This window comes from Myodes glareolus, chromosome 13, assembly GCF_982192425.1.
Source record: "Myodes glareolus chromosome 13, mMyoGla1.1, whole genome shotgun sequence".
Taxonomy (NCBI): Eukaryota; Metazoa; Chordata; class Mammalia; order Rodentia; family Cricetidae; genus Myodes; species Myodes glareolus.
The window spans coordinates 49706360-49729347 of NC_142038.1; the positions used below are offsets into that span (position 1 = coordinate 49706360).

At 41.5% G+C, this 22988-nt stretch overlaps 3 protein-coding genes across 4 annotated transcripts; all 3 read right to left on the reverse strand.

Annotated features, from left to right (window-relative positions):
• Positions 1 to 113: 113 nt before the first annotated feature.
• LOC148120008 (protocadherin-3-like) lies at positions 114 to 5544 on the reverse strand. The gene has a single exon (XM_087896117.1). The coding sequence runs from the start codon at positions 2976 to 2978 to the stop codon at positions 591 to 593; it is 2388 nt and encodes a 795-aa protein (XP_087752243.1). The 5' UTR covers positions 2979 to 5544; the 3' UTR covers positions 114 to 590.
• Positions 5545 to 7294: 1750 nt separating this feature from the next.
• Positions 7295 to 11726, reverse strand: LOC146891776 (protocadherin beta-8-like). Its single transcript, XM_085699962.2, has one exon. It carries the CDS (start codon positions 10222 to 10224, stop codon positions 7831 to 7833), a length of 2394 nt encoding a protein of 797 aa, XP_085556088.2. The 5' UTR covers positions 10225 to 11726; the 3' UTR covers positions 7295 to 7830.
• Positions 11727 to 13997: 2271 nt separating this feature from the next.
• Positions 13998 to 19288, reverse strand: LOC146891777 (protocadherin beta-8-like). Of its 2 annotated transcripts, XM_087896116.1 has the most exons (2): positions 16769 to 19288; positions 13998 to 15141 (listed from the first exon to the last, which is right to left on the reverse strand). In XM_087896116.1, the coding sequence occupies exons 1-2, from the start codon at positions 19050 to 19052 to the stop codon at positions 15083 to 15085; spliced, it is 2343 nt and encodes a 780-aa protein (XP_087752242.1). In that variant the 5' UTR covers positions 19053 to 19288; the 3' UTR covers positions 13998 to 15082. The 2 variants fall into 2 exon arrangements, with proteins under 2 accessions (XP_087752242.1, XP_087752240.1); XM_087896114.1 differs by having other exon boundaries at positions 13998 to 19287.
• Between the last annotated feature and the right edge of the window lie 3700 nt (positions 19289 to 22988).

Below are 22988 nucleotides of genomic sequence, written 5' to 3' on the forward strand. Positions count from 1 at the left end.
TTATGGCCATTCTGTTAACAATGCTTTAAATAAAGAGAATGCTGTAGATCAGCTTGTACTTTCAACTCAACATCAAGTAGACAGCACAGACAATGGCCAGAATGCACAGAAAATAAACCAATATTTGAGCTTTATTAAGGCAAACTTCACCACAGGTTAGCCCGTTGATGTATGCTCATGATCCCAACACTTACGGCAACAGAAGCAAACTGATCACCATGAACTTTCCATCAATCTGTACAAAGCCATTCCAGATCAGCAAGGGTTACAAAGCAAAACCCTGTGTTAACTAACCAAAAGAAATAAGGCTCCACTAACAAAGCAGTTCTAATTTGTCACAGCAAGTACTAGTTCTAAAAAAAAGAGCAAAACTAGAATGAAAAGAGAGCTCAGCATGCATTGTTGGGGCAGAGAAATATAAACAAACACAATGAAGTAGAATTAAACTTTCTCTGATAAGATGAACCTTGAAGAGGTAAATCCAACTGAAAGGATAAATTAAACCCATATCGCAAGGAGATGTTTCTCTGCACTCTACATCAGGGTGAGTTACCAGTAAAAGAGGTGAACATCACTTCAAAATAATCGATCTAATAGAATCCAAAACTATTGCGCACAACAGCGTTTTCTCTTTCTTCAGCGGCCGCCTGTCTCTGAAGGTTAGGAAATAATGGTTGAAGAAATTTAAACTCATTTGTTCCTGTACCTCCTTTCAGGTACACCTCATACTGGTATTTCTGGGACAAGGTCCCCGAACCACTGACATCCATCAGGTGGCCAGGAAAGTGTTCCTCAGGCAAAGAGCAGCCACCCAGAGAGGCAGCCCTGGCTCTCCTGCACAGCCTCACCCCCACAAACAGCAGCACAGACAAGAGAAAGAGCGAAGACACAGACGCCAAGGCTATAACCAAATAGAGTGTAAGCACATCATTGTCATGTGCGGGGTCTTGTGCCACCTCAGGCAGAGGCAGATAGGGCTGAGAGAAGCCATCCACCACCAGCACTTGAAGAGTGACACTGGCAGACCTTGGAGGATCGCCATTGTCCTTGACCAGCAGCAGCAGCCTGTGCTTGGGCGCATCGCGCTCACTCAGTAGCCTGGAGGTTCGCACCTCGCCATTGTGAGCCCACACGCTGAACAGTCCGGGCTCCGTGGCCTTCAGCAGCTGGAATGACAGCCAGGCATTCTGTCCCGAGTCGCGGTCCACAGCCACCACCTTAGTGATCAGGTAGCCAGGCTCTGCCGCCCTGGGCAGCAGTTCTGTGAAGGGCGCAGACGCATTCTGCAGCGGGTAGAGCACGAAGGGCGCATTGTCGTTGGTGTCCAGCACCTGCACGCGCACAAGCGCTTGGCTGCTGAGCGCGGGCGAGCCTTGGTCTGTGGCGCCCACGAGGAACTCGAAGGTTTGGAGACCCTCATAGTCCAGGGCCCTGAGCGCGAACAGCTGCCCGTTGTCGGCATTGATGGAAATGAGCGAGGAGAGGTCCAGCTGCGGGTCGTGGGTGGGCAGCAGCGAGTAGGTGATGTGGGAATTGGAGCCTGAGTCTGAGTCTGTGGCGCTGATGGTGCCTATGTGCAGGGCGGGGCTGTTGTTCTCTTGGACAAACAGGGTGTAGGAGCTTTGTGTGAAGGCAGGGGCGTTGTCGTTGACGTCAGAGACCTGCACTGTTATGGTGTGCTGGGTTGTGAGCCTGGGTGTGCCCAGGTCGGTGACTGTGATAGTGATATTGTACTCAGCTCTGCTCTCTCTGTCCAGTGGTCCCTCTGTCACTAAAGTGTAATAATTCTTGAAAGTGGGTTTTAAGAGAAATGGGAGATCGTTCTGAATAGAACACACCATCCTTCCATTGTCCCCAGAATCTGAATCAGAAACACTGAAAACAGCAACTACAGTCTCCGGGGAGTTTTCTGGGATAGGGACTGTAAGTTTTCTGATAGTCAGCTCAGGGGCGTTGTCATTCACATCCAACACCTGTACAGCCACAGTGCATTTCCCCGAAAGGCCTCCTCCATCTGTGGCTGCAATTTCCATACTATATTGGCTACTTATCTCAAAATCCAACCCTTTGGTCAGAAGAATTTCTCCTGTGACCTCATCTATAAGAAATGGCAGAGAAGCTCCATCACCTTGAAAGAGAGAGTAGACTACTTTCCCATTTATCCCAGCATCTAAATCCCTGGCAGAGACAGTGACAATTAAGGCATTAAGGGGGCTGTTCTCAGGGATCTGAACTTCATAAAGTGACTGTATAAACTGGGGAGCATTATCATTGATGTCCAAGACCTCAACACGAACTGTGGTGGTCCCAGACCTAGCCGGAGACCCGCCATCCACAGCAGTGAGGGTTAAACTGAGTTCAGGCTGCTCCTCCCTGTCCAGAGCTCTGTCCAGCACCAGCTCTGGGTATTTCCTGCCATCAGCTCGACTGTGAGTAACAACATGGAAGTGGAGGTTGGGGCTGACTGTGTAGTTCTGAACAGCATTGCTGCCTATGTCAGGGTCCTGAGCCGCCTTCAGAGGAAACACAGTCCCTGGCTGGACGCTCTCCGGGATCTTTAGGAGCATTTCCCTGTGAGGGAACTCTGGAGAATGGTCGTTTATGTCTGTGAGCTGCAGGTCAGTTTGGAAGAACTGTACAGGGTTTTCCAGTATGAGCTGGAAGTGCAGCACACAGGGTTCTGTCGCCCCGCACAGCTCCTCGCGGTCTGGTTTTTCCTTCAAGAACAATTTCCCTGTCTCTGCATCCAGCTGCAAAAGCTCTTTGTTTCCTTTGTAATGGATTTGCGCCCCTCTGGTGGCCAGGTCCCCCACCTTGAGCACCAGATCTTTTTCCAGGTTAGCCACCAAGTAGCCAGTCTCTGTTTCTTCTGGCATGGAGTATCTAATTGCCTCAGAGCCAGCCTCCCACAAAAGCAACAATAGAGTAAGAAAAACGACTTGCCTTTTCTCTGGTGATTTTGCTAGAGCTGTCTCCATTGTTCAGATGTAGTCCAGAGGGTGCTGTTTCTTCAAGTCGATTACAGTCCACTAATAGGGGTTCGTAAAAATATTGAACTAAATCTGATTAAAAAGACTCCTTCATCCCAAATTCTCCCAGACACCTTTCTTATTACCTTCTCCTTCAAACAGCTGCCAAAGTACTGGTTCACAGATTAAAGAGATGGCGTCCTGGGCGTCTACAGAGCTCATTCTTCAGAATCTTAGCCTGCAGCGCCACCAAGTGTCCTTATTTGTTCATTCATTTCATTTTGCCATTTCTTTCCAAATTTGAACTGTGATGTGGTTCAATATCCTTTTAATGACACACGCAGCCCCTAAACTGTAAGTTCAGTTCTTAACAATTGGAAGTTCCAAATATTATTTTTTGCTGAGTTATGTTTTGGTTGTAAGTATAAATTTCGGAACAACTTAAGATTGTGTTAATGTTTTGTCATAAGAGTACCAAGTAGATGAATCAGGTTTCTTGTGTAGATTTATAATTTGATTTTGTACAAGAAACTGAAGAAAATAGATGCATAGAGAAATTAATTTACAGTTTTTATAGATGCTTTGGAATATAACATATACTCATAAAGGGGGAAAATTTTAATTGTATAACCTATTGAGCTTTCTAATGTTATTTAGCTCACTTTAGAAAAAAAAAATCAGATAGGCAAAATTCCAAGATAGCCAAGACTGGTATTGTTTGGTTACTTTGCTTCTAGAAAAGATAAGCGTTTTGCATATGTAGTGTACTAAGACCATCAAAGCATGAGCATTCCAGTTGCTTCATATCCCTGTTAACATTAATGTTGTAGTCTCAGTTTTGGTGTTTGTCTGGTGACTTCACATGTAAATTTAATTAGCATTTATCTGCACACTTTCATGTTGACCGCCATCAGGATAGAGTCTTGTGACTCTATATATCTATATATATCAGATATGGGGCTTCTATTTGTTTGCTTGTTGGTATGAAGAAGTATTTTATCTAATCTATGTAATCTCTTTTTCAGATATATATGCTTAAATATTTCCCACACCATGCCTTGAATTTTGTTGATATTGTAATTTGATCAATAAAACATCCTGTTTAGTTTGATCTGGCAATATCTTTAAAAATTTGTTTAGTGCTTTTAAATTTTCTTAATTCAAGTTGATAAAATATGTGTATATTTTGAATGTTTTCTTTTGCTGTATAAACTTATTGAATTAAAATATGTTTTGGATGAATTAAGTTGAAGCTCTTGATTTCCTTTACATTATGTTACAAACAGATGCACCCTCTTCTGAGAGTTATCGCTGTCCTGAATCAGGGTGGTTGCAGGTCTGCCCCAGGGCTCTAGCTTCTCTCTGATGGTCATGTAACACTCTGTTGTCTTCATTACTCCAGAGATGAAAGTCTCCTTTTAAAATATGTTTATTTTTAATGTGTATGTGAATAAATGTCGAAGGAGTGTGAATGTCCTTGAGGAGGGGTTGGCTCTCTGAGAGCTGCAGTGAAGGCAGCTGTAATCCCCCGACAAGGGGAGGCTGCTGAAAACTGAACTGAGATCTACTTGATCTTAACTGCTGAGCCATCTCTTCAAGAATTAAAAGGTTTGTCCTGCAATAATTTTATGTATTTCATATAGATATGCATTCCATCCATTAATTCTGTATTCCTTTATATTTCCACAAACTTTTACCATTAATATAGCTTTATGAAACATATGTTGTTTTTACAGAATTGACATTGAGTCTTAAATATCAATTGTCTATTTATTTGCTCGATCATCCTTTTTTCAAAAATATTAACCGTTTTATTTTAATGACATTGTTGCTTTATTCTAGCAATGTATCTTCTAGATCACTGTGTTATGTTTCCTCCTCTTGGTTTTCTTTACATTGCCTAGTTTTGTGATGTGCACTTACTGATTGTTGGTATGATGTAAAGCCTGCCCACAATCCTGATGCTGTTAGCCTCTTCCAGGAGGAGCTCCCCCTTTTCTCTTGGTTTGACAGAGCTCTGCCTCCTACAGTCACGCTAACTCAGCAGGCACCAAACTTGGTCAGGATTCTCTGATGTCCTTAAAACCAAGTAATTTTGGCAAATTGCAAGTTGCAAACATGAATTCTCTACATCAGCTTTGCCAGGTGATTCCCAACCTGTAATCTTTGCAGCTTGTACAAAATCCCATTCTGCCTTCGGAGGGTTTCCAAATTATTTTTTGTCTTCTTTCTTGGCCTTCTGAGTTGACAAGTGTCCTGGGCAGGAAAACTGACCCTAGCTCAAGTTTTCTGTGTTGTCAGAGGCTACTTAATTATGGTGTCTATGTCAAAAACCTGTTGATTATTACTCAGTTTTATGGTTGTTTTCTGATGTCAGATAATCCATCTAGGTTGCAGGGAATTTTACCAAGCATATGCATAATCTTTAACTTCATATTTTAAAATATTGGACTTTTTGTATTATTAGACCATGAAGGAAGAGGAATACACATTTTTCTTCCTAAGGCTGGGGATATTGAACCTATTAGGCAAATGTCCTACTGCTGGGCTACAATAACAGAATTTAGCTGCTTTCAGTTCAGGCTGGCATCCTGAGTACTGGACACTTAGTTCAGGGTGGTATGCTGAGTTCTGGACACTTAGTTCAAGCTGGTATCCTGAGTAATGGGCGCCACACTAGAAGAGGCATCTTGGCACATAACTGGCAGGTCGTTAGAGTTGTTTGTCAAATTGAGACTTACATATATGTTTGTATTTACTTTTTCTTACTTTTACCTCTTTCTCATTTCAATTTTAAAATTGAATAACCAAAATTACATTTCAAGGATAAGGGGTGGTCATCAATTTTCATTCTATATTTCATTACTTCATTATGGGAGGAAACACTAATTCAGAGAAAGATGCAAATACTTAAACTCTATGGGAATGACATTTGAGATTTAAAAACAAACAAAATATAAACATGATCAATGAATATACATTATGTACATGCATGGAAAATTCATAAGGGAATCCATTGCTTTGTACAATAAATATATACTAACTAAAAAGTAAAACATATAAAGATATTATATTGTAAACTAAATTCTTCACTTGTTCATAAGATGGAGAAAGCTAAATATTCTTGCAGTTGTATTTTATGAATTTAACTTTTGGAAATCACATAATAAGCTTACTTGATTCATTTAATACAAGTTAATTATAATTCAATTTAATTCATTATAGTTCAAATCAATTAAGAATCAAAATAGGCAGCACAATTGAAACATTAAATTGACTGAGGATACTTCAAAATTACACCAGATAACCAAACAAGTGATAATTAAATATCACAAAAAGAACTGTTTTGCTTTCCATAGCTACCAAACAATATAAAATGAAAATTATCAGAACTGACAACCAGAACCAAATAAAATCCTGAAATTTCCAGAGTCTTTTGAAAGGGGGAGAGGAGTTTCAGGAAAACCAAAGGAAACATATGTACTGATATAAACCAGAGACAGGGCCACAGTGAACAACTTAGAATGCACAAGTCTCTGAGTGTGGTTTCTGGTATGATTTAACCATGCATGCTGTCTTAGGTACATTTCCTATTTCTAGGGTAAAGTAGGAAGGGTTTCGGCAGGAAGAAAAGAGCAAAGAAGGCTTGTTCTCAGCTGGCTTTCTTCTCTTCATAGAGCCCAGGATCCCAGCCTAGGGTGTGGTGCCTAAGCACGCTGATCCTCCCTAGGTGTGCCCAGAGGTCAGGTGGGTCTAGACCTCAAGTACACAGCTGAGATGAACAGAAAACCCAAAAGCGCTCCATTTACACTTTTATTACTAAAACAAAGGGATAAAGTGAGATCATCAAAAATCTTGATTCTTTGGAGGACCTGAGTGCTTACTTGTATTATTCAAATTAGGTTTCAAACAGTATTGTGTCAAGCACTGATTTAATAGGTGGGGTTATTTGTCTGTTTGCTTGTTCCTTTTTGGAGCCTGGAAGTGTACCTAGAGCCTGGCATGCATGCATGGTCTGCCACTGATTATACCCTCAGTCTGGAATACTTTTGTTTTGTCATAGAGGGTGGCAAATTGTTAATATATAAGGTTATCCCTTTAATATTTACAAAAAGAATTGTTAAATGAATATTTATAGAAAATGTGCTAGGTATGTGGTGGACAAATAGTGCAACATATATGGTCCACAAAAGAAGGAAAAAGTCACATTTCGAGTGTCTTAATATTTTAACAAGGGAAGGTTTATAATTGGAAGACAATTATGCTTGTTATTAATGATTACAAGGAATTTTAGCTGTGATTGAAGTTCACTAACAGAATGGATGATTAGCACATATGAGGTCTTATATTTAATATCCAACAGCAATAACATAAAGCAAAAAAGATGTAAACATCTTGGCCATAAAAACTTGAAATTTTGTGGTAAAAACAGTAAAGTAGTCAGCATGCGGGAGACAGAGAGAGATGCATGCCTAACAGTTGGAGTCTACCTGAACTACATAGTGAGTTTTAGGACTGTCAGTGTTACATAGTTACCTGTCTTTAGAAAAGAAAACCAAACAAGCAAAAAGAAAAAAAAAAACCCACTCACACACAAAACAGGGAAAGTAAATTCATTTTGTTGTATAATACTTGAGCTAAAGTAAAACAAAAGGTGAAATATAGAGAAATTGTGTTCTTAATATTTACTATACCTGAAATAACTAAAGATAGCAAGAAAGACAAAAAAATATTTTAGCAATGTAGAACTGCATATGTTTCGAATAAATGTCAATACTTAGATTAAAGTGATTCACTTTTTTAAGAGAACCATATTGTTAGAGACTTGTCAAAAATAAATTCACTGAACCAGATACAACAGTTAACTGAAGACAAAGCTATCCCTGCAGTGGGAACTTTCCTTGACTTCTCTCCCAGCATCCTGAAGCAGCAAGTTGGGAATCATGGGTTTGAGAAAATTGAACTCACCAGTCCCAGAGTCTCCAGTCAGACACACCTCATACTGGTAGCTCTGTGACAGGGTCCCAGCGCCGCTGACATCCACCAAGTGTGCAGGAAAGTGTCCCTCAGGCACAGAGCAGCTACCCAGCGAGGTCCCTCTGACCCCCCTGCACATCCTCACCCCCACGAACAGCAGCACAGACAAGAGGAATAGCGAAGACACAGACGCCAAGGCAATGACCAGGTACAGCGTGAGCCTGTCCTCATTCTCTTGAGCAGGATCGCGCTCCGCCTGGGGCAGAGGCAGGTAGGGCTGAGAGAAGCCATCCACCAGCAGCACATGCAGAGTGACACTGGAAGAGCAAGGAGGATCGCCATTGTCCTTGACCAGCAGCAACAGCCTGTGCTTGGGGGCATCGCGTTCGCTCAGCAATCTGGAAGTGCGCACCTCGCCATTGTGAGCCCACACGCTGAACAGTCCGGGCTCCGTGGCCTTCAGCAGCTGGAATGACAGCCAGGCATTCTGGCCCGAGTCGCGGTCCACAGCCACCACCTTGGTGACCAGGTAGCCAGGTTCAGCCGCCCTGGGCAGCAGCTCTGTGTAGGGCGCAGAGGCGTTCTGCAGCGGGTAGAGCACGAAGGGCGCATTGTCGTTGGCGTCCAGCACGTGGACGCGCACCAGCGCCTGGCTACTGAGCGCGGGCCAACCTTGGTCTGTGGCGCCCACGTGGAACTCGAAGGTCTTCAGGACCTCATAGTCCAGGGCCCTGAGCGCGAACAGCTGCCCGTTGTCGGCGTTGATGGAGATGAGCGAGGAGAATTCCAGCTGCGGGTCTTGGGTGGGCAGCAGCGAGTAGGTGATGTGGGCATTGGAGCCTGAGTCTGAGTCTGTGGCGCTGATGGTGCCTATGTGCAGGGCGGGGCTGTTGTTCTCTTGGACAAACAGGGTGTAGGAGCTTTGTGTGAAGGTGGGGGCATTGTCGTTGACATCAGACACCTGCACTGTTATGGTGTGCTGGGCTGAGAGCCTGGGTGTGCCCATGTCGGTGACTGTGATGGTGATGTTGTATTCAGCTCTGCTCTCTCTGTCCAGTGGTCCCTCTGTTACTAAAGTGTAATAGGTCTTGATAGTGGGTTTTAAGAGAAATGGAAGATCGTTCGGAATAGAACACACAGTTCTTCCATTGTCTCCGGAATCTGCATCAGAAACGCTGAAAACAGCAACTACAGTCTCCGGGGAGTTTTCTGGGATAGGGATTGTGAGCTTTCTGATAGTCAGCTCAGGGACGTTGTCATTCACATCCAACACTTGCACAGCCACAGTGCATTTTCCCGAAAAGCCACCTCCATCCGTGGCTGTGATTTCTATGTTATACTGGTTAGTTACTTCGAAATCCAACTCTTCCCTCAGATGAATTTCTCCAGTGACTTTGTCTATTACAAATGGTAGAGAAGCTCCATCGCCTTGAAACAGAGAGTAGACTACTTTCCCATTTATCCCAGCATCTAAATCTCTGGCAGAAACTGTCACAACTAAGGCACCAAGAGGGCTGTTCTCAGGGACCTGAACCTCATAGAGCGACTGTACAAACTGGGGAGCGTTATCATTGATGTCCACAACTTCAATGCGAATTGTGGTGGTCCCAGACCTGCGCGGATACCCACCATCCACAGCAGTGAGAGTTAAACTGAGTTCAGGCTGCTCCTCCCTGTCCAGAGCTCTGTCCAGCACCAGCTCTGGGTATTTCCTGCCATCAGCGCGACTGTGAGTAACGACATGGAAGTGGAGGTTGGCGCTGACTGTGTAGTTCTGAACAGCATTGCTGCCTATGTCAGGGTCCTGAGCCGCCTTCAGAGGAAACACAGTCCCTGGCTGGGCACTCTCAGGAATTTTTAGGAGCATTTCCCTGTGCGGGAACTCTGGAGAATGGTCGTTTATGTCTGTGAGCTGCAGGTCAGTTTGGAAGAACTGTACAGGGTTTTCCAGTATAAGCTGAAAGTGCAGCACACAGGGTTCTGTCGCCCCACACAGCTCCTCGCGGTCTGGTTTTTCCTTCAAGAACAATTTCCCTGTCTCTGCATCCAGCTGCAAGAGCTCTTTGTTTCCTTTGTAATGGATTTGCGCCCCTCTGGTGGCCAGGTCCCCCACCTTGAGCACCAGATCTTTTTCCAGGTTAGCCACCAAGTAGCCAGACTCTGTTTCTTCTGGCATGGAGTATCTAATTGTCTCAGAACCAGCCTCCCACAAAAGCAACAATATAGTAAGAAAAACGACTTGCCTTTTCTCTGGTGATTTTGCTAGAGCTGTCTCCATTGTTCAGATGTAGTCCAGAGGGTGCTGCTTCTTCAAGTCGATTACAGTCCACTAGTAGGGGTTCGTAAAAATATTGAACTAAACCCGATTAGAGAGACGCCTTCTTCTCAAATTCTTCCAGACACCTTTCTTATTACCTTCTTCTTCAAACAGCCGCCAAAGTACTGGTTCACAGATTAAAGAGATGGCGTCCTGGGCGCCTGCAGAGCTCATTCTTCAGACTCTTAGCCTGCAGCGCCACCAAGTGTCCTTATTTGTTCGTGCATTTCATTTTGTCATTTTTCCAAGTTTGAACTTTTAATTTATAGATATAATTTAATTAATAATTTTGTATATGTTTCTGATATGGGGCTTCCATTTGTTTGCTTGTTGGTCTGAGGAAATACCTTGTATATTCTGGATAGTCTTTTTTCCAGATAGATATGCTCAAATATTTTCCACTCAATGCCTTGCATTTTGTTGATATTGTGATGATCAATAAAGCATCTTAATTGTGTTTAGTTTGATATATTAATAATTTTCAAATTTGTTTTGTATTTTTAAATTTTCATAATTTAAGGTCAGAATAATGTGTATATTTTGAACCTTTTCATTTGTTATATTCTTATTCACTTCAAATATGTTTTGAATGAACTAAATTGGAGTTCTTGGTTTCCAAATGCCTTTACACCATGTTACAAACAGACACAGCCGCTTCTGAGGGTTTAATCACTATCCTGAATCAGGGTGGTTGCAGGTCTGCCCCAGTGCCCCAGTCTCTCTGGTGGTCATGTTGTCTTCATTACTCTAGATTTACCATGGATTTTTATGGAGATGAAAGTCTCCTTTTTAAAAAGAAGTCTATTTTTAATGAGCAGTTTTAAAATCACATAAATGACTTGGAAATGCAGAGATTCCTCTCCACATCATGTGTAGCCTTCCTCCCTATAGGTACCCCCATCAAAATGGCATGCTTCTTACAATTGATGACCCTATATGTGCACCAATGAGCCCATATTTTAAATTAAGGCTCCCGTGTGGTGCTATACAGTGTGTAGGCATGAATAAATTTAATCACACAACATATATTTTTAGAATATCATACTTTCATTTTTTCTTCCCACTCCTCTCCAGCTCCTAAATCTATCTTACTCTATCCTGTCTCATTAGAAGACCTGGAAATCACTGATAGTTTTACTTCCTCCATAGTCAGAATTTTACAGAATTGGGTTCTTTTTTCAGCTTAGTGACTATGACTCACAAATGTGCACTTAGGTTTCTTAATGGCCTTCTATAGGTTCATAGTTCATTTCTTCTTGTTGAACAACAATCTCTTTTGTGGATCCTCACAGAGACACAGGAGTGTAGAATCTACTAGAACTAGACTTACAGGTGGTTTTGTTGGGCCACAATCTGAGTCTTCTGGAAAAGCAGCAAGGTGTTTTAACCACTGAGCTACCTCTTATACCTTTATTTTCTATCTTTTAAGAAAGATTTGCTTTTATTGATTCTGTGTTTGTGTGTATGTGTGAAGGCGTAAGTCACAGACAATCCCACATCAGTTTGGAATTATGATTAATAGAATGGTTATTTATTCAAAGGGGAAAAAACTTACAGATTACCGTCCCAGACAACAGCCCCTCCGCGCAAACAGGAAAGGAGTCCAGGGGCCGGAAACGGAGCCGGAAGACAAAAGGAGAGTGGAGGACAGCCGCTGCTTTTTTTAAAGGGAGAGACCACGCCCCAATGGGCTGGTAACTCAGCGGCGGTTGGCTGAAGGAGCTGAAGGAACTCCCACAGCATCTCCCCCTTTTGTTTAAGTAAGAGAGTTCTAAGCCTACTACGCAATTATATACAATAAGTACAAACCTACAAAATTATATACAATAAATACAAATATCCTATTCTAACTAGCTTAAGTCTTGTATAACAAATAACTTGGCCAAGTCATGAAAGGAAAGTAACTACATTTATATAATCTTCAATCCCATCGAAGATCTGAGAAGGGAAATAATGTTATCTGAGTAATTAGGAAGTGCAATCAAACAACTTCCAGAACATGTACCAAATCGCAGAGACAACTGGCTACCTGGACAAACACCCAAAGTCACATTTGCAGCGTTGAAGCAACCAACTTTGGCTAAGGCCTGATGTAACTGACATACCATTTTCAAAGGCAAGAAACTTCAAAACTATCTTACCCTGTCTTGGCAGGATATGACAGTCTTGTTTTATCCATTTACGGATATTCTGTAACTCTGTCAGTAGTTGAGGTATGAGCATTTCTTTACCCAAAGGCCAGTTCTGCCAAGAAGAAAGGCTCCAGGTGGAGTGTCTTTGGTGCTCAACATTCTCTCGGGCATAGATCAGTGTTGCCAGGAGTGATTGTGTCTCCCTACCATAGAACTCTGAATTAGATTAAAGGCCATTTTCTACAGCTCTTTGAAGAGGTTGAAGATTATCTATCTATACTGAATATAATCTCTATATATCTAAAGAACCTGATTAGTCTAATTATAAATGACAAACTTAGATGACTGTTGATCTATATAATTCTCAATATCTATCTAACTTAAAGACTGAGATAATAAACAAGTGTGCAATAAATGAGGACAATGAGACCTCCAAATATAAACAATGTGCAAGTATACATTGCAATATGGTAAATATATATCAATACATAAACAATATATAAGTATCTTAATCAGAGGTAGAAGTGTACAATGCAATATGGTAAATATACATATATCAATACAATATATATATACAAATACATAAAAATGTTTTAAACAGAAGTAGAAGCATGAAGCATGCATGCATAAAATAGTCAACATAATTTAACTTTGTATCAATATATAAGAATCGATACCAATATGTTTGTCTAAAAGCAATAACTCACAAGTACAAATCTATTTATCCCATAATCCAATTATAACAACCAAACGTTGGGCGCCAGATGAAGGCGTAAGTCACAGACAATCCCACATCAGTTTGGAATTATGATTAATAGAATGGTTATTTATTCAAAGGGGAAAAAACTTACAGATTACCGTCCCAGACAACAGCCCCTCCGCGCGAACAGAAAAGGAGTCCAGGGGCCGGAAACGGAGCCGGAAGACAAAAGGAGAGTGGAGGACAGCCGCTGCTTTTTTTAAAGGGAGAGACCACGCCCCAATGGGCTGGTAACTCAGCGGCGGTTGGCTGAAGGAGCTGAAGGAACTCCCACAGCATATGTGAGTATATTTCAGGAGAGTGTGGATGTGCTTGCAGAGGGTGTTGGGTCCAGCCGAGCTGGAGTGAAGGCAGGAGTAGATCGCCCTGATATGGGGAGGGTGCTGAAAACTGGTCTGAGATAGATTCACTTGATCTTAACTGCTGCACCGTCGCTTTAAGCCTTTTTTTTAAATAAAAATTTATATTTGTTTAAGGTATCTCATATTGACATGCATTCTGTCCATTGATTCTGTATTCCATTATTTCTATGATGTTTTACTATTTATATAGCTTTATGACATATATTTTTTTATGAAATTGACTTTCAATCTTAAGTTCCATTCTCCTATAAAATTCTCTTTCTATTTATTTGCTCAATCATTCCTTGTTTCAAAGATTTAACCATTTTCTTTTTATGACATTGTTGTTTTACTCTAACACCGGCATCTTCTAGGTCGGTACTATGTAGAGTCTGCCCACAATCCTGATGCTGTCATCCTATTCCAGGAGGAGCTCACCCTTGGCTCTTGGTTTGATAGAGCTCTGCCTCCTACAGTCACGCTAACTCAACAGACAACAAGCAGGATTCTCTGATGTACTTAGAAACAAGTAATTTCAAGTTACAAACATGAATTCTCTACATCAACTCTGCCAGGCAGTTACCAACCTGTAATCTTTGTAGTTTGTACAAAATCTCATTCTGCCTTCAAAGAGTTTTCAAATTACATTTTCAGTCTTCCTTCTTGGACTTCTGAGTTGACAAGTGTCCTGGTGGGAAAACTAACCCTAGCTCAAGTTTTCCATGCTGTCAGAGGCCACTTAATTATGGTGTCTATGTAAAAAATCTGTTGATTATTTTTTAAGCAAAAAATAGTAGGACAGTTCTCATATAAGCAGTTTCTGTTGCGCTGAAGTAATAATTTCTGACATTTAGTCAGTTTTATGGTTGTTTTTCTGATGTCAGATAATCCATCTAAGATAGAGGGAAATTCTACCAAATGTATGCATAATATATAACTTCATATTTTAAAATATATGAATTTTTGTAACCTTTGATCATGAAGGAAGAAGGATATATTTTTTTCTTCTTAATTCTGGGGAGATTGAACCCAGAGACTTGAATCTTTAGGCATAAGTTCTACTGTTGGGTTACAACAAGAGACCTTAGCTTCTTTATGTTCAGGCTGGAATCCTGAGTACCAGAAGAGGCATTTGGCACATAATGGGCAAGTCATTAGAGCTGTCTGACATATTTAAGTTTGCATCTACTTTTCTCACTTTTACCTCTTTCTCACTTCAATTTTAAAATTGAATAACCAAAAATTACATTTCATGCATAAGGAATGTTGGGAGGAAACATTAATTCAGGGAAAGATTTAAATAATTGAACTCCAGATGACACTTGAGATTTAAAACCACAAATAATAAACATGACCAATGTGTATACATCATGTGCATGCATAAAATTCAAAAGGAAATCCATTGCTCTGTACAGGAAAATATACTAACTAAAAAGTTAAACATATAAATAAAAATTAGATTATAAACAAAGCCTTTCAATTATTCATACTGCCAAAAGTTCAATAAAGCTTTCCTTCAGTTGTATCCACACAAATTTACCTTGCTAGCAATCACATAATAAGATGATCAGAACTGAGAGCCAGAATCAAATAGAATATTGAAATTTCCAGAAATTTCCAGAATCTCTTGAAAGGGCAGGAGGAGCTGTGGGAAAAACCAAAAGAAACATATGTTCTAATGTAAACTAGAGATAGGGCCACAGCTTAGAGTACACAAGTCTGAGTGCGGTATATGATACCATGAAACCATGTAGGCTGGTTTAGTTACTTCTCTTGTTTCTAGGATAAAGTGGGAAGGGTTTTGGCTCACAGTTCAAGATTACACCAAGATGGGAAAGGTGAAAACCGGGGACTTGAACAACTGGTCACACTGTATCTCCAGGCAGGAAGAAGAGAGCAAGGAAGACTCAGCCCACTTTCTCCTCTTCATACAGTGCAGCATCCCAGCCCAGGGAATGGTGCCACACAAATCAATTAATCTCAGCACGATAATTCCCCAGAGCATGTCCATAGGTCAGGTGGGTCTAGATTTCAAGTTCACAGCTGCGATGAACAGAAAACCTACAAAACTTCATTTACACTTTTATTTCTAGAACAAAAAAAGATAATGAGATCATCAAACATCTGGGTTCTTTGGAGGATTTCGGTGGTTACTTCTGTTGTTCATATTAATTTTTTAAACAGTATTGTGTCAAGCAATCATTTGACAGAATGTGGTTTTTGTCTGTTTATTCCTTTTTCCTGCTTGGAAGTATACCTAGGGCCTGGCATGCATGCGTGATCTACTACTGAATCTACCCTCAGTCTCAAACACTTTTGTTTAGTGATACAGGTGGCAAATTGATAATAATAAGGTTATCCCTTTAATATTTACAAATGAGATTGCTAATATTAATATTTATAAAACAAAGTGCTAGGTGTGTGATGGCCAAATAATGCAGACAACCTCTAGCTTGTGTCCTCCACAGAAGAAGAAAAATGTCACATTTCTAGTGCCTTAATAGTACAGAGAATGACTACAATTTGGAAGACAAGTATGCAAATTGCTATGTTCATGGTGACTCAGGGTAACTGTCAGGAACTTCAGCCATGACTGATGCTCACTACCTAAATGTATGGTTAGCATAAGAGGTCCTCTATTTAATAACCAACAGCAACAAAAAAAAGGGAAAATATGGAAACACCATAGCTACAAAAACTTGAAATTTTGTGGTAAAAGCAGTAAAGTAGTTGGCATTTGGAAGATAGAAAGGGATGGATGTCTACCAGTTTACAGCCAACCTGGTCTACATAGTGATTTCTAGGACAGCCAGGGTTACATAGAGAGACCCTGTCTGAAAACACAATACAAACCAAAACAAAAACCATGAAGAAGAACAACTAAACTGAATTGAACAAAACCCCAAAGCAGGTCAAGCAAATACCTTTTGTAGTCTAATACTTGATCTAAAGCAAAATATATGTTGAAATATGGAGAAATTGTGTTCCTAATATTTATTATACCTGAAACTACTAACTACAATTGATATCAAGAAAAAATCAATGTTTTCACAACTGAGTAAATGCATATGGTTTGATTACAGTGCCAATACAATACAATTCACTCAAGAGAACCATTTTGCTGTAGATTTGGTAAGAATAAATTCACCTAACCAAATACAACAGCTAACTGAATACAAAGCTCTCCCTACAGTGGGGACTTTCCTTACTTTCTCTTCCAGGATTCTGAGGCAACAGCTGGGGGATCATGGGTTTGAGGAATTTGAACTCACCAGTTCCAGAATCCCCAGTCAGACACACCTCATACTGGTAGCTCTGTGACAGGGTCCCCGTGCCGCTGACATCCACCAAGTGGGCAGGAAAGTGTCCCTCGGGCACAGAGCAGCCACCCAGAGAGGCAGCCCTGGCTCTCCTGTACAGCCTTACCCCCACAAACAGCAGCACAGACAAGAGGAAGAGCGAAGACACAGACGCCAAGGCTATGACCAGGTACAATGTGAGTGCGTCCTCATCTTGGGCAGGATCGCGCGCCACCTCTGGCAGAGGAAGGTAGGGCTGAGAGAAGCCATCCACCAGCAGCACATGCAGAGTGACACTGGCAGAACTTGGAGGATCGCCATTGTCCTTGACCAGCAGCAGCAGCCTGTGCTTGGGCGCATCGCGCTCACTCAGCAGCCTGGAGGTTCGCACTTCGCCATTGTGAGCCCACACGCTGAACAGTCCGGGCTCCGTGGCCTTCAGCAGCTGGAACGACAGCCAGGAATTCTGGCCAGAGTCGCGATCCACCGCCACCACTTTGGTGACCAGGTAGCCTGGTTCTGCCGCCCTGGGCAGCAGCTCTGTGTAGGGCGCAGAGGCGTTCTGCAGCGGGTAGAGTACGAAGGGCGCATTGTCGTTGGCGTCCATCACCAGCACGCGCACCAGCGCCTGGCTACTGAGCGCGGGCGATCCTTTGTCTGTGGCGCCCACGTGGAACTCAAAGGTCTGCAGGGCCTCGTAGTCCAGCGCCCTGAGCGCGAACAGCTGTCCGTTTTCGGCATTGATGGAAATGAGCGAGGAGAGGGGCAGTTGTTGGTCGTGGGTGGGCAGCAGCGAGTAGATGATGTGGGCATTGGAGCCTGAGTCTGAGTCTGTGGCGCTGATGGTGCCTATGTGCAGGGCGGGGCTGTTATTCTCTTGGACAAACAGGGTGTAGGAGCTTTGTGTGAAGGCGGGGGCATTGTCATTGACGTCAGAGACCTCCACTGTTATGGTGTGCTGGGTTGTGAGCCTGGGTGTGCCCATGTCGTTGACTGTGATAGTGATGTTGTACTCAGCTCTGCTCTCTCTGTCCAGTGGTCCCTCTGTCACTAAAGTGTAATAGTTCTCGAATGTGGGCTTCAAAAGAAATGGAAGATCATTCTGAATGGAACACACCATCCTTCCATTGTCCCCAGAATCTGGGTCGGAAACACTGAAAACAGCGACTACAGCTTCAGGAACATTTTCTGGGATTGAACTAGTGAGCGAAGATATGGTGAGTTTAGGGGCGTTGTCATTCACATCCAACACCTGTATAACTACACTGCATTTTCCTGAAAAACCACCACTGTCTGTTGCTACAATTTCCATGTTATAATAGGGAGTTGCCTCAAAATCCAATGTCCCTTTAAGGCGAATTTCTCCTGTTACTTCGTCTATAAGAAATGGCAGAGAAGCTCCATCACCTTGAAACAGAGAGTAGACTACATTCCCATAAGGTCCCACATCTAAATCTCTAGCAGAAACTGCCACAACTAAGGCACCAAGGGGGCTGTTCTCCGGGATCTGAGCCTCATAGAGCGACTGTACAAACTGGGGAGCATTATCATTAATGTCTACGACTTCAATGCGAACTGTGGTGGTCCCAGACCTGCACGGAGACCCACCATCCATAGCAGTGAGGGTTAAACTTAGTTCAGGCTGCTCCTCCCTGTCCAGGGCTCTGTCCAGCACCAGCTCTGGGTATTTCCTGCCATCAGCTCGACTGTGAGTAACGACATGGAAGTGGAAGTTGGGGCTGACTGTGTAGTTCTGAACAGCATTGCTGCCTATGTCAGGATCCTGAGCTGCCTTCAGAGGAAACACAGTCCCTGACTGGGCGCTCTCCGGGATCTTTAGGAGCATTTCCCTGTGAGGGAACTCTGGAGAATGGTCGTTTATGTCTGTGAGCTGCAGGTCAGTTTGGAAGAACTGCACAGGGTTTTCCAGTATGAGCTGGAAGTGCAGCACACAGGGTTCTGTCGCCCCGCACAGCTCCTCGCGGTCTAGTTTTTCCTTCAGGAGCAAATTCCCGGTTTCAGCATCCATTTGCAAGAGCTCTTTGTTTCCTCTATGATGGATCCGCGCCCCTCTAGTGGTCAGTTCCCCCACCCTGAGCCCCAAATCTTTTGCCAGATTAGCCAGCAAATATCCACTCTTGGTTTCTTCTGGAATGGAATATCTAATTGCCTCAGAACTAGCCTCCCACAAAAGCAACAACATAACAATGAAAACGACTTGCCTTTTCTCTGGTGATTTTGCTAGAGCTGTCTCCATTGTTCAGATGCAGTCCAGAGTGTGCTGATTCTTCAATTTGGTTTCAATTCAAAAATATAGTTTGGTGAATAAGCTCGAATTAAATCTTCTTTAATGCCTTACCAACCCCGGGGATTTCTCCTTTAGTTGACACTTAAATATCTTCTCCTTCCGGGGAGCAGACAAAGTTCTGATTTTCAGCTGTCTTTAGTTTCCTGGGTATTTGCGGAGACCGTCGTTCTCACTCTTAGTCGATGGCGCCACCAAGTGTTCATTTTCACGATTGCATATAGTTCTGTCATCCTAAATTCTCAGCCTGCTTTTGAGATACAGGTGTTTCTCCGGATACAGTTTATGTCAGCTCCTAAATATTGGCGGTGTAAGCATACCTTTGCTGAGCTACTATTAAGTGAACATATATTTATAATATAGTATCTTAATATGATATAGTAATTTTAATAAAATTCTTTTGAAAACATAAAAAACCTTAAATGACATTTTATTAATTGTATACAAAAAATGAATTTTATATAATTTAATTTTGTTTAGGTATAGAACATACAGACAGAACTGTCAGAACAGAAATGTTTTCCACAGTTAATGTATTTCTATAAGCAGAAACTTAAGAAAAACTAAAATGTCCAAAAACATGCCATGCCCCCTCTGGTCATTATTTTGTGACCAACTCTTTCTATAAAAGCAATATATTGACTGTTATCATTGCACGTTACTCTTTGTTAGACCTTTTATGTGTTTTTAGTGTGTTCCTCTCTTGTGCTTGTTGTGTGTTGCTCAACATTAACATATAAGTTGATATGTGTAACAGTTTGTCCTAACTTGTTTTCTTTTCATTGTTTTAAATTACTCTTCTGAAAAAGTATGCCTTGATTCCTTGTGTCTACTCCAGTTGGTGAACTATGTTGTTTTTCAGGTTTGAACATTGTTAAAGAGCGATGCTACTAACATTATTGTACATGTCATTTTGTCATAATATGTTTTTATTTTGAATGTTTGGATTACTGTGAATTAAATGTGATGATATATTGAGATTTAGCCTAGATTGTAAGATTTTTTTTCAAATATGTAGTCTTACTCTACCAGCCACAGAGGCATGTGTCTGTAATCCCAGCTGTGATGAGACACAGGAGGGAGGTTTGTAAGTTCAAGGGCAGTACATTCCACATTTCTAAAAAGAAAAGGATCCCAAAGGATAGTAATACATCTAAATTGTAGACCTCTTGTCTGGTATACTCAAGACTGATTATCAGTATGGTAAAATTTAAGCAAAAAGCAATGGAATGGGAGTTCCAGGTGCTCTATGGTCTTGCCAACACTTTCTGTTATCATTTCAATCACTCTACTAAGCATGTGATGATACTATAGCATAAGTTTAATAAGCATTTCTCTGGTGATGAATGAAATTATCCACATTTTTGCAGGGACTTTTTTCATTGTGATGTGTTGTTTTGAAAGTAGTACTCAATTATTTTATAAAATATATCTATATCTATCTATCTATCCATCTATCTATCTATCTATTTATCTATCTGTTTGGAACATTTGCCTGTAGAAATAATGTTGTGAAGACAGGCATGGCTTTAATCCCAGCTCTTGGGAATCAGAAGATGACAGATCTCTGTGAATTCAAGGCCAACCTGGTCTACATAGTTTCAGAACAGCCAGAGCTACAAAGTGATGTGGGATTCCCCTCTGAATGCTGTGAATATCATTGGTTAATAAAGAAACTGACTTGTCCTGAGAGGGTAGAACAAAGTTAGGCAGGAAAAACTAAACTGAATGCTGGGAGAAGGAAGGGGGAGTTAAAGAGAAGCCATGGAGCTGCCGCCAGAGACAGACATGCTCAAACTTTGTCAGTAGGCCATGAGGCTCATGGTAAAATATAAAATAATGGAGATGGGTTTATTCTAGATGTAAGAGCTAGCTAGCAACATGTTTAAGCAATTGGCCACACTGTGATTTAATTAATACAGTTTCTGTGTGATTATTTCTGGAGTCTGGGCAGCTGGGAAACAAACAAGTGGTCTCCTTACTACAACGAAGTGAGACCCTATCTCAAAAGAAAGGAAAAGAGAGAGGGGGGAAGAGAGTAAGAAGAAAGATGATAGATATATGATAGATGGATTGATAGATATATAGATAGATAATAGTAGACAGACAGACAGACAGACAGATAGATTCCTGTGTATTAGTGTAGCACTTTTCCAGATTGCAATTTTTTATTTTTTAAACAATCTTATTTTACATACCAATCACAGTTCTCTCTCCCTCCCATCCTTCCACTCCCCCACCTTCTTGCCATCCTATACTCAATGCACTCCTCAGAGAGGGTGAGGCCTCTAAATGGGGAGTCAACAAAGTCTGGCACATCACTTGAGCCAGGACCAAGTCCCCCCCCACATATCTAAGTTAAGCAAGGTATCCCTCCACAGGGACCAGACTCCAAAGAACCAGTTCACGCACTTGGGTTAAATACTGGTTCAACTGCTAGTAGTCCCATAAATTGCCCATGCCACACAACTGTCACCCACATTCAGAGATCCTAGTTTGGTCTTATGCTGATTCCACAGCTGTCAGTCAGTTTTTTTCCCACTTCTCAGTATTCCATTGTCCAAATGAACCACATTTTCTTCATCCATTCTTCAGTTGAAGGACACGTAGGTTGTTTCCAGGTTCTGGAAATTACGAATAATGCTGCTATGAACATAGTTGAGCAAATGTTCTTGTGGTATGGATCTGCGTCCTTTGGGTATATGCTTGAGAGTGGTATTTCTGGGTTTTGAGGTATATTAATTCCCAATTTTTTGGGAAACTTCCACTCCAACCAGTAATGAAGGAGTATTCCCTTTACTCTACATCCTCTCCAGCATATTCTGTCATTAGTGCTTTCGATCTTAGCCATTCTGCCTGGTGCAAGATGGTATCTCAAAGTCATTTTGATTTGTCTTTTCCTGATGGCTAAGGATATTGAGCAGTTCCATAAGTGTCATTAGACCTTCCTCTGTTGATAATTCTCTATTTAGATCTATACCCCATTTTTTTGGCTTTTTGAGACAGGGTTTCTCTGTAGCTTTGGAGCCTGTCCTGAAATTAGCTCTTTTAGACCAGGCTGGCCTTGAACTCAGAGAGATCCACTTGCCTTTGACTCCCAAGTGCTGGGATTAAAGGCATGTGCCACCACAGACCAATGAATCTATACCCCATTTTTTTTAATTGGATTATTTGATACTTTGATATATAGTTTATTGAGTTCTTTCCATGTTTTAGAGATCAGTCATCTGTACAAAGTGGGGTTGGTGAAGAGTTTTCCCCATCCCACAGGTAGCCATTTTGTCTTGTTGACGATGCCCTTTGCCTTACAGAAGTTTCTCAGTTCCAGGAGGTCTCACTAGTTAATTGTTGATTACAGTGTCTGTACTACTGGTGTTAGACGAATGAAGTAGTCTCCTGTGATAATGCATTCAAGTGTACTTCCCACTTTTTCTTCTATGAGGTTCAGCATGGCTGAATTTATGTTGAGGTCTTTGATCCATTTCAGCTTGAATTTTGTGCATGGGGGTAGATATAGATCTATTTGCATTCTTCTACATGTCATCATCCAATTATGACAATACCATTTATTGACCATGCTCTCTTTTTCTCATTGTATAATTTTAGCTTCTTTGTCAAAAATCAGATATTTTGGGGTGTGTGGATTAATATCAGGGTCTTCAATTCAATTCCATTGGTCCTCCTGTCTGTTTTGTGCCAATACCAAGAAGTTTTCATTGCTAGAGCTCTATAGTAGAGCTTGAAGTCAGAGATGGTGATGCCTCCAAAAGTTCTTTTCTTTTTTCTGCTTTTATTTTATCTTATCTTTTAAAAAAATTAAATAAAATATCTCTTTTTTTTCATTTTACATAACAATCCCAGTTCCAACTAAATCCTCTCCTCTCATAC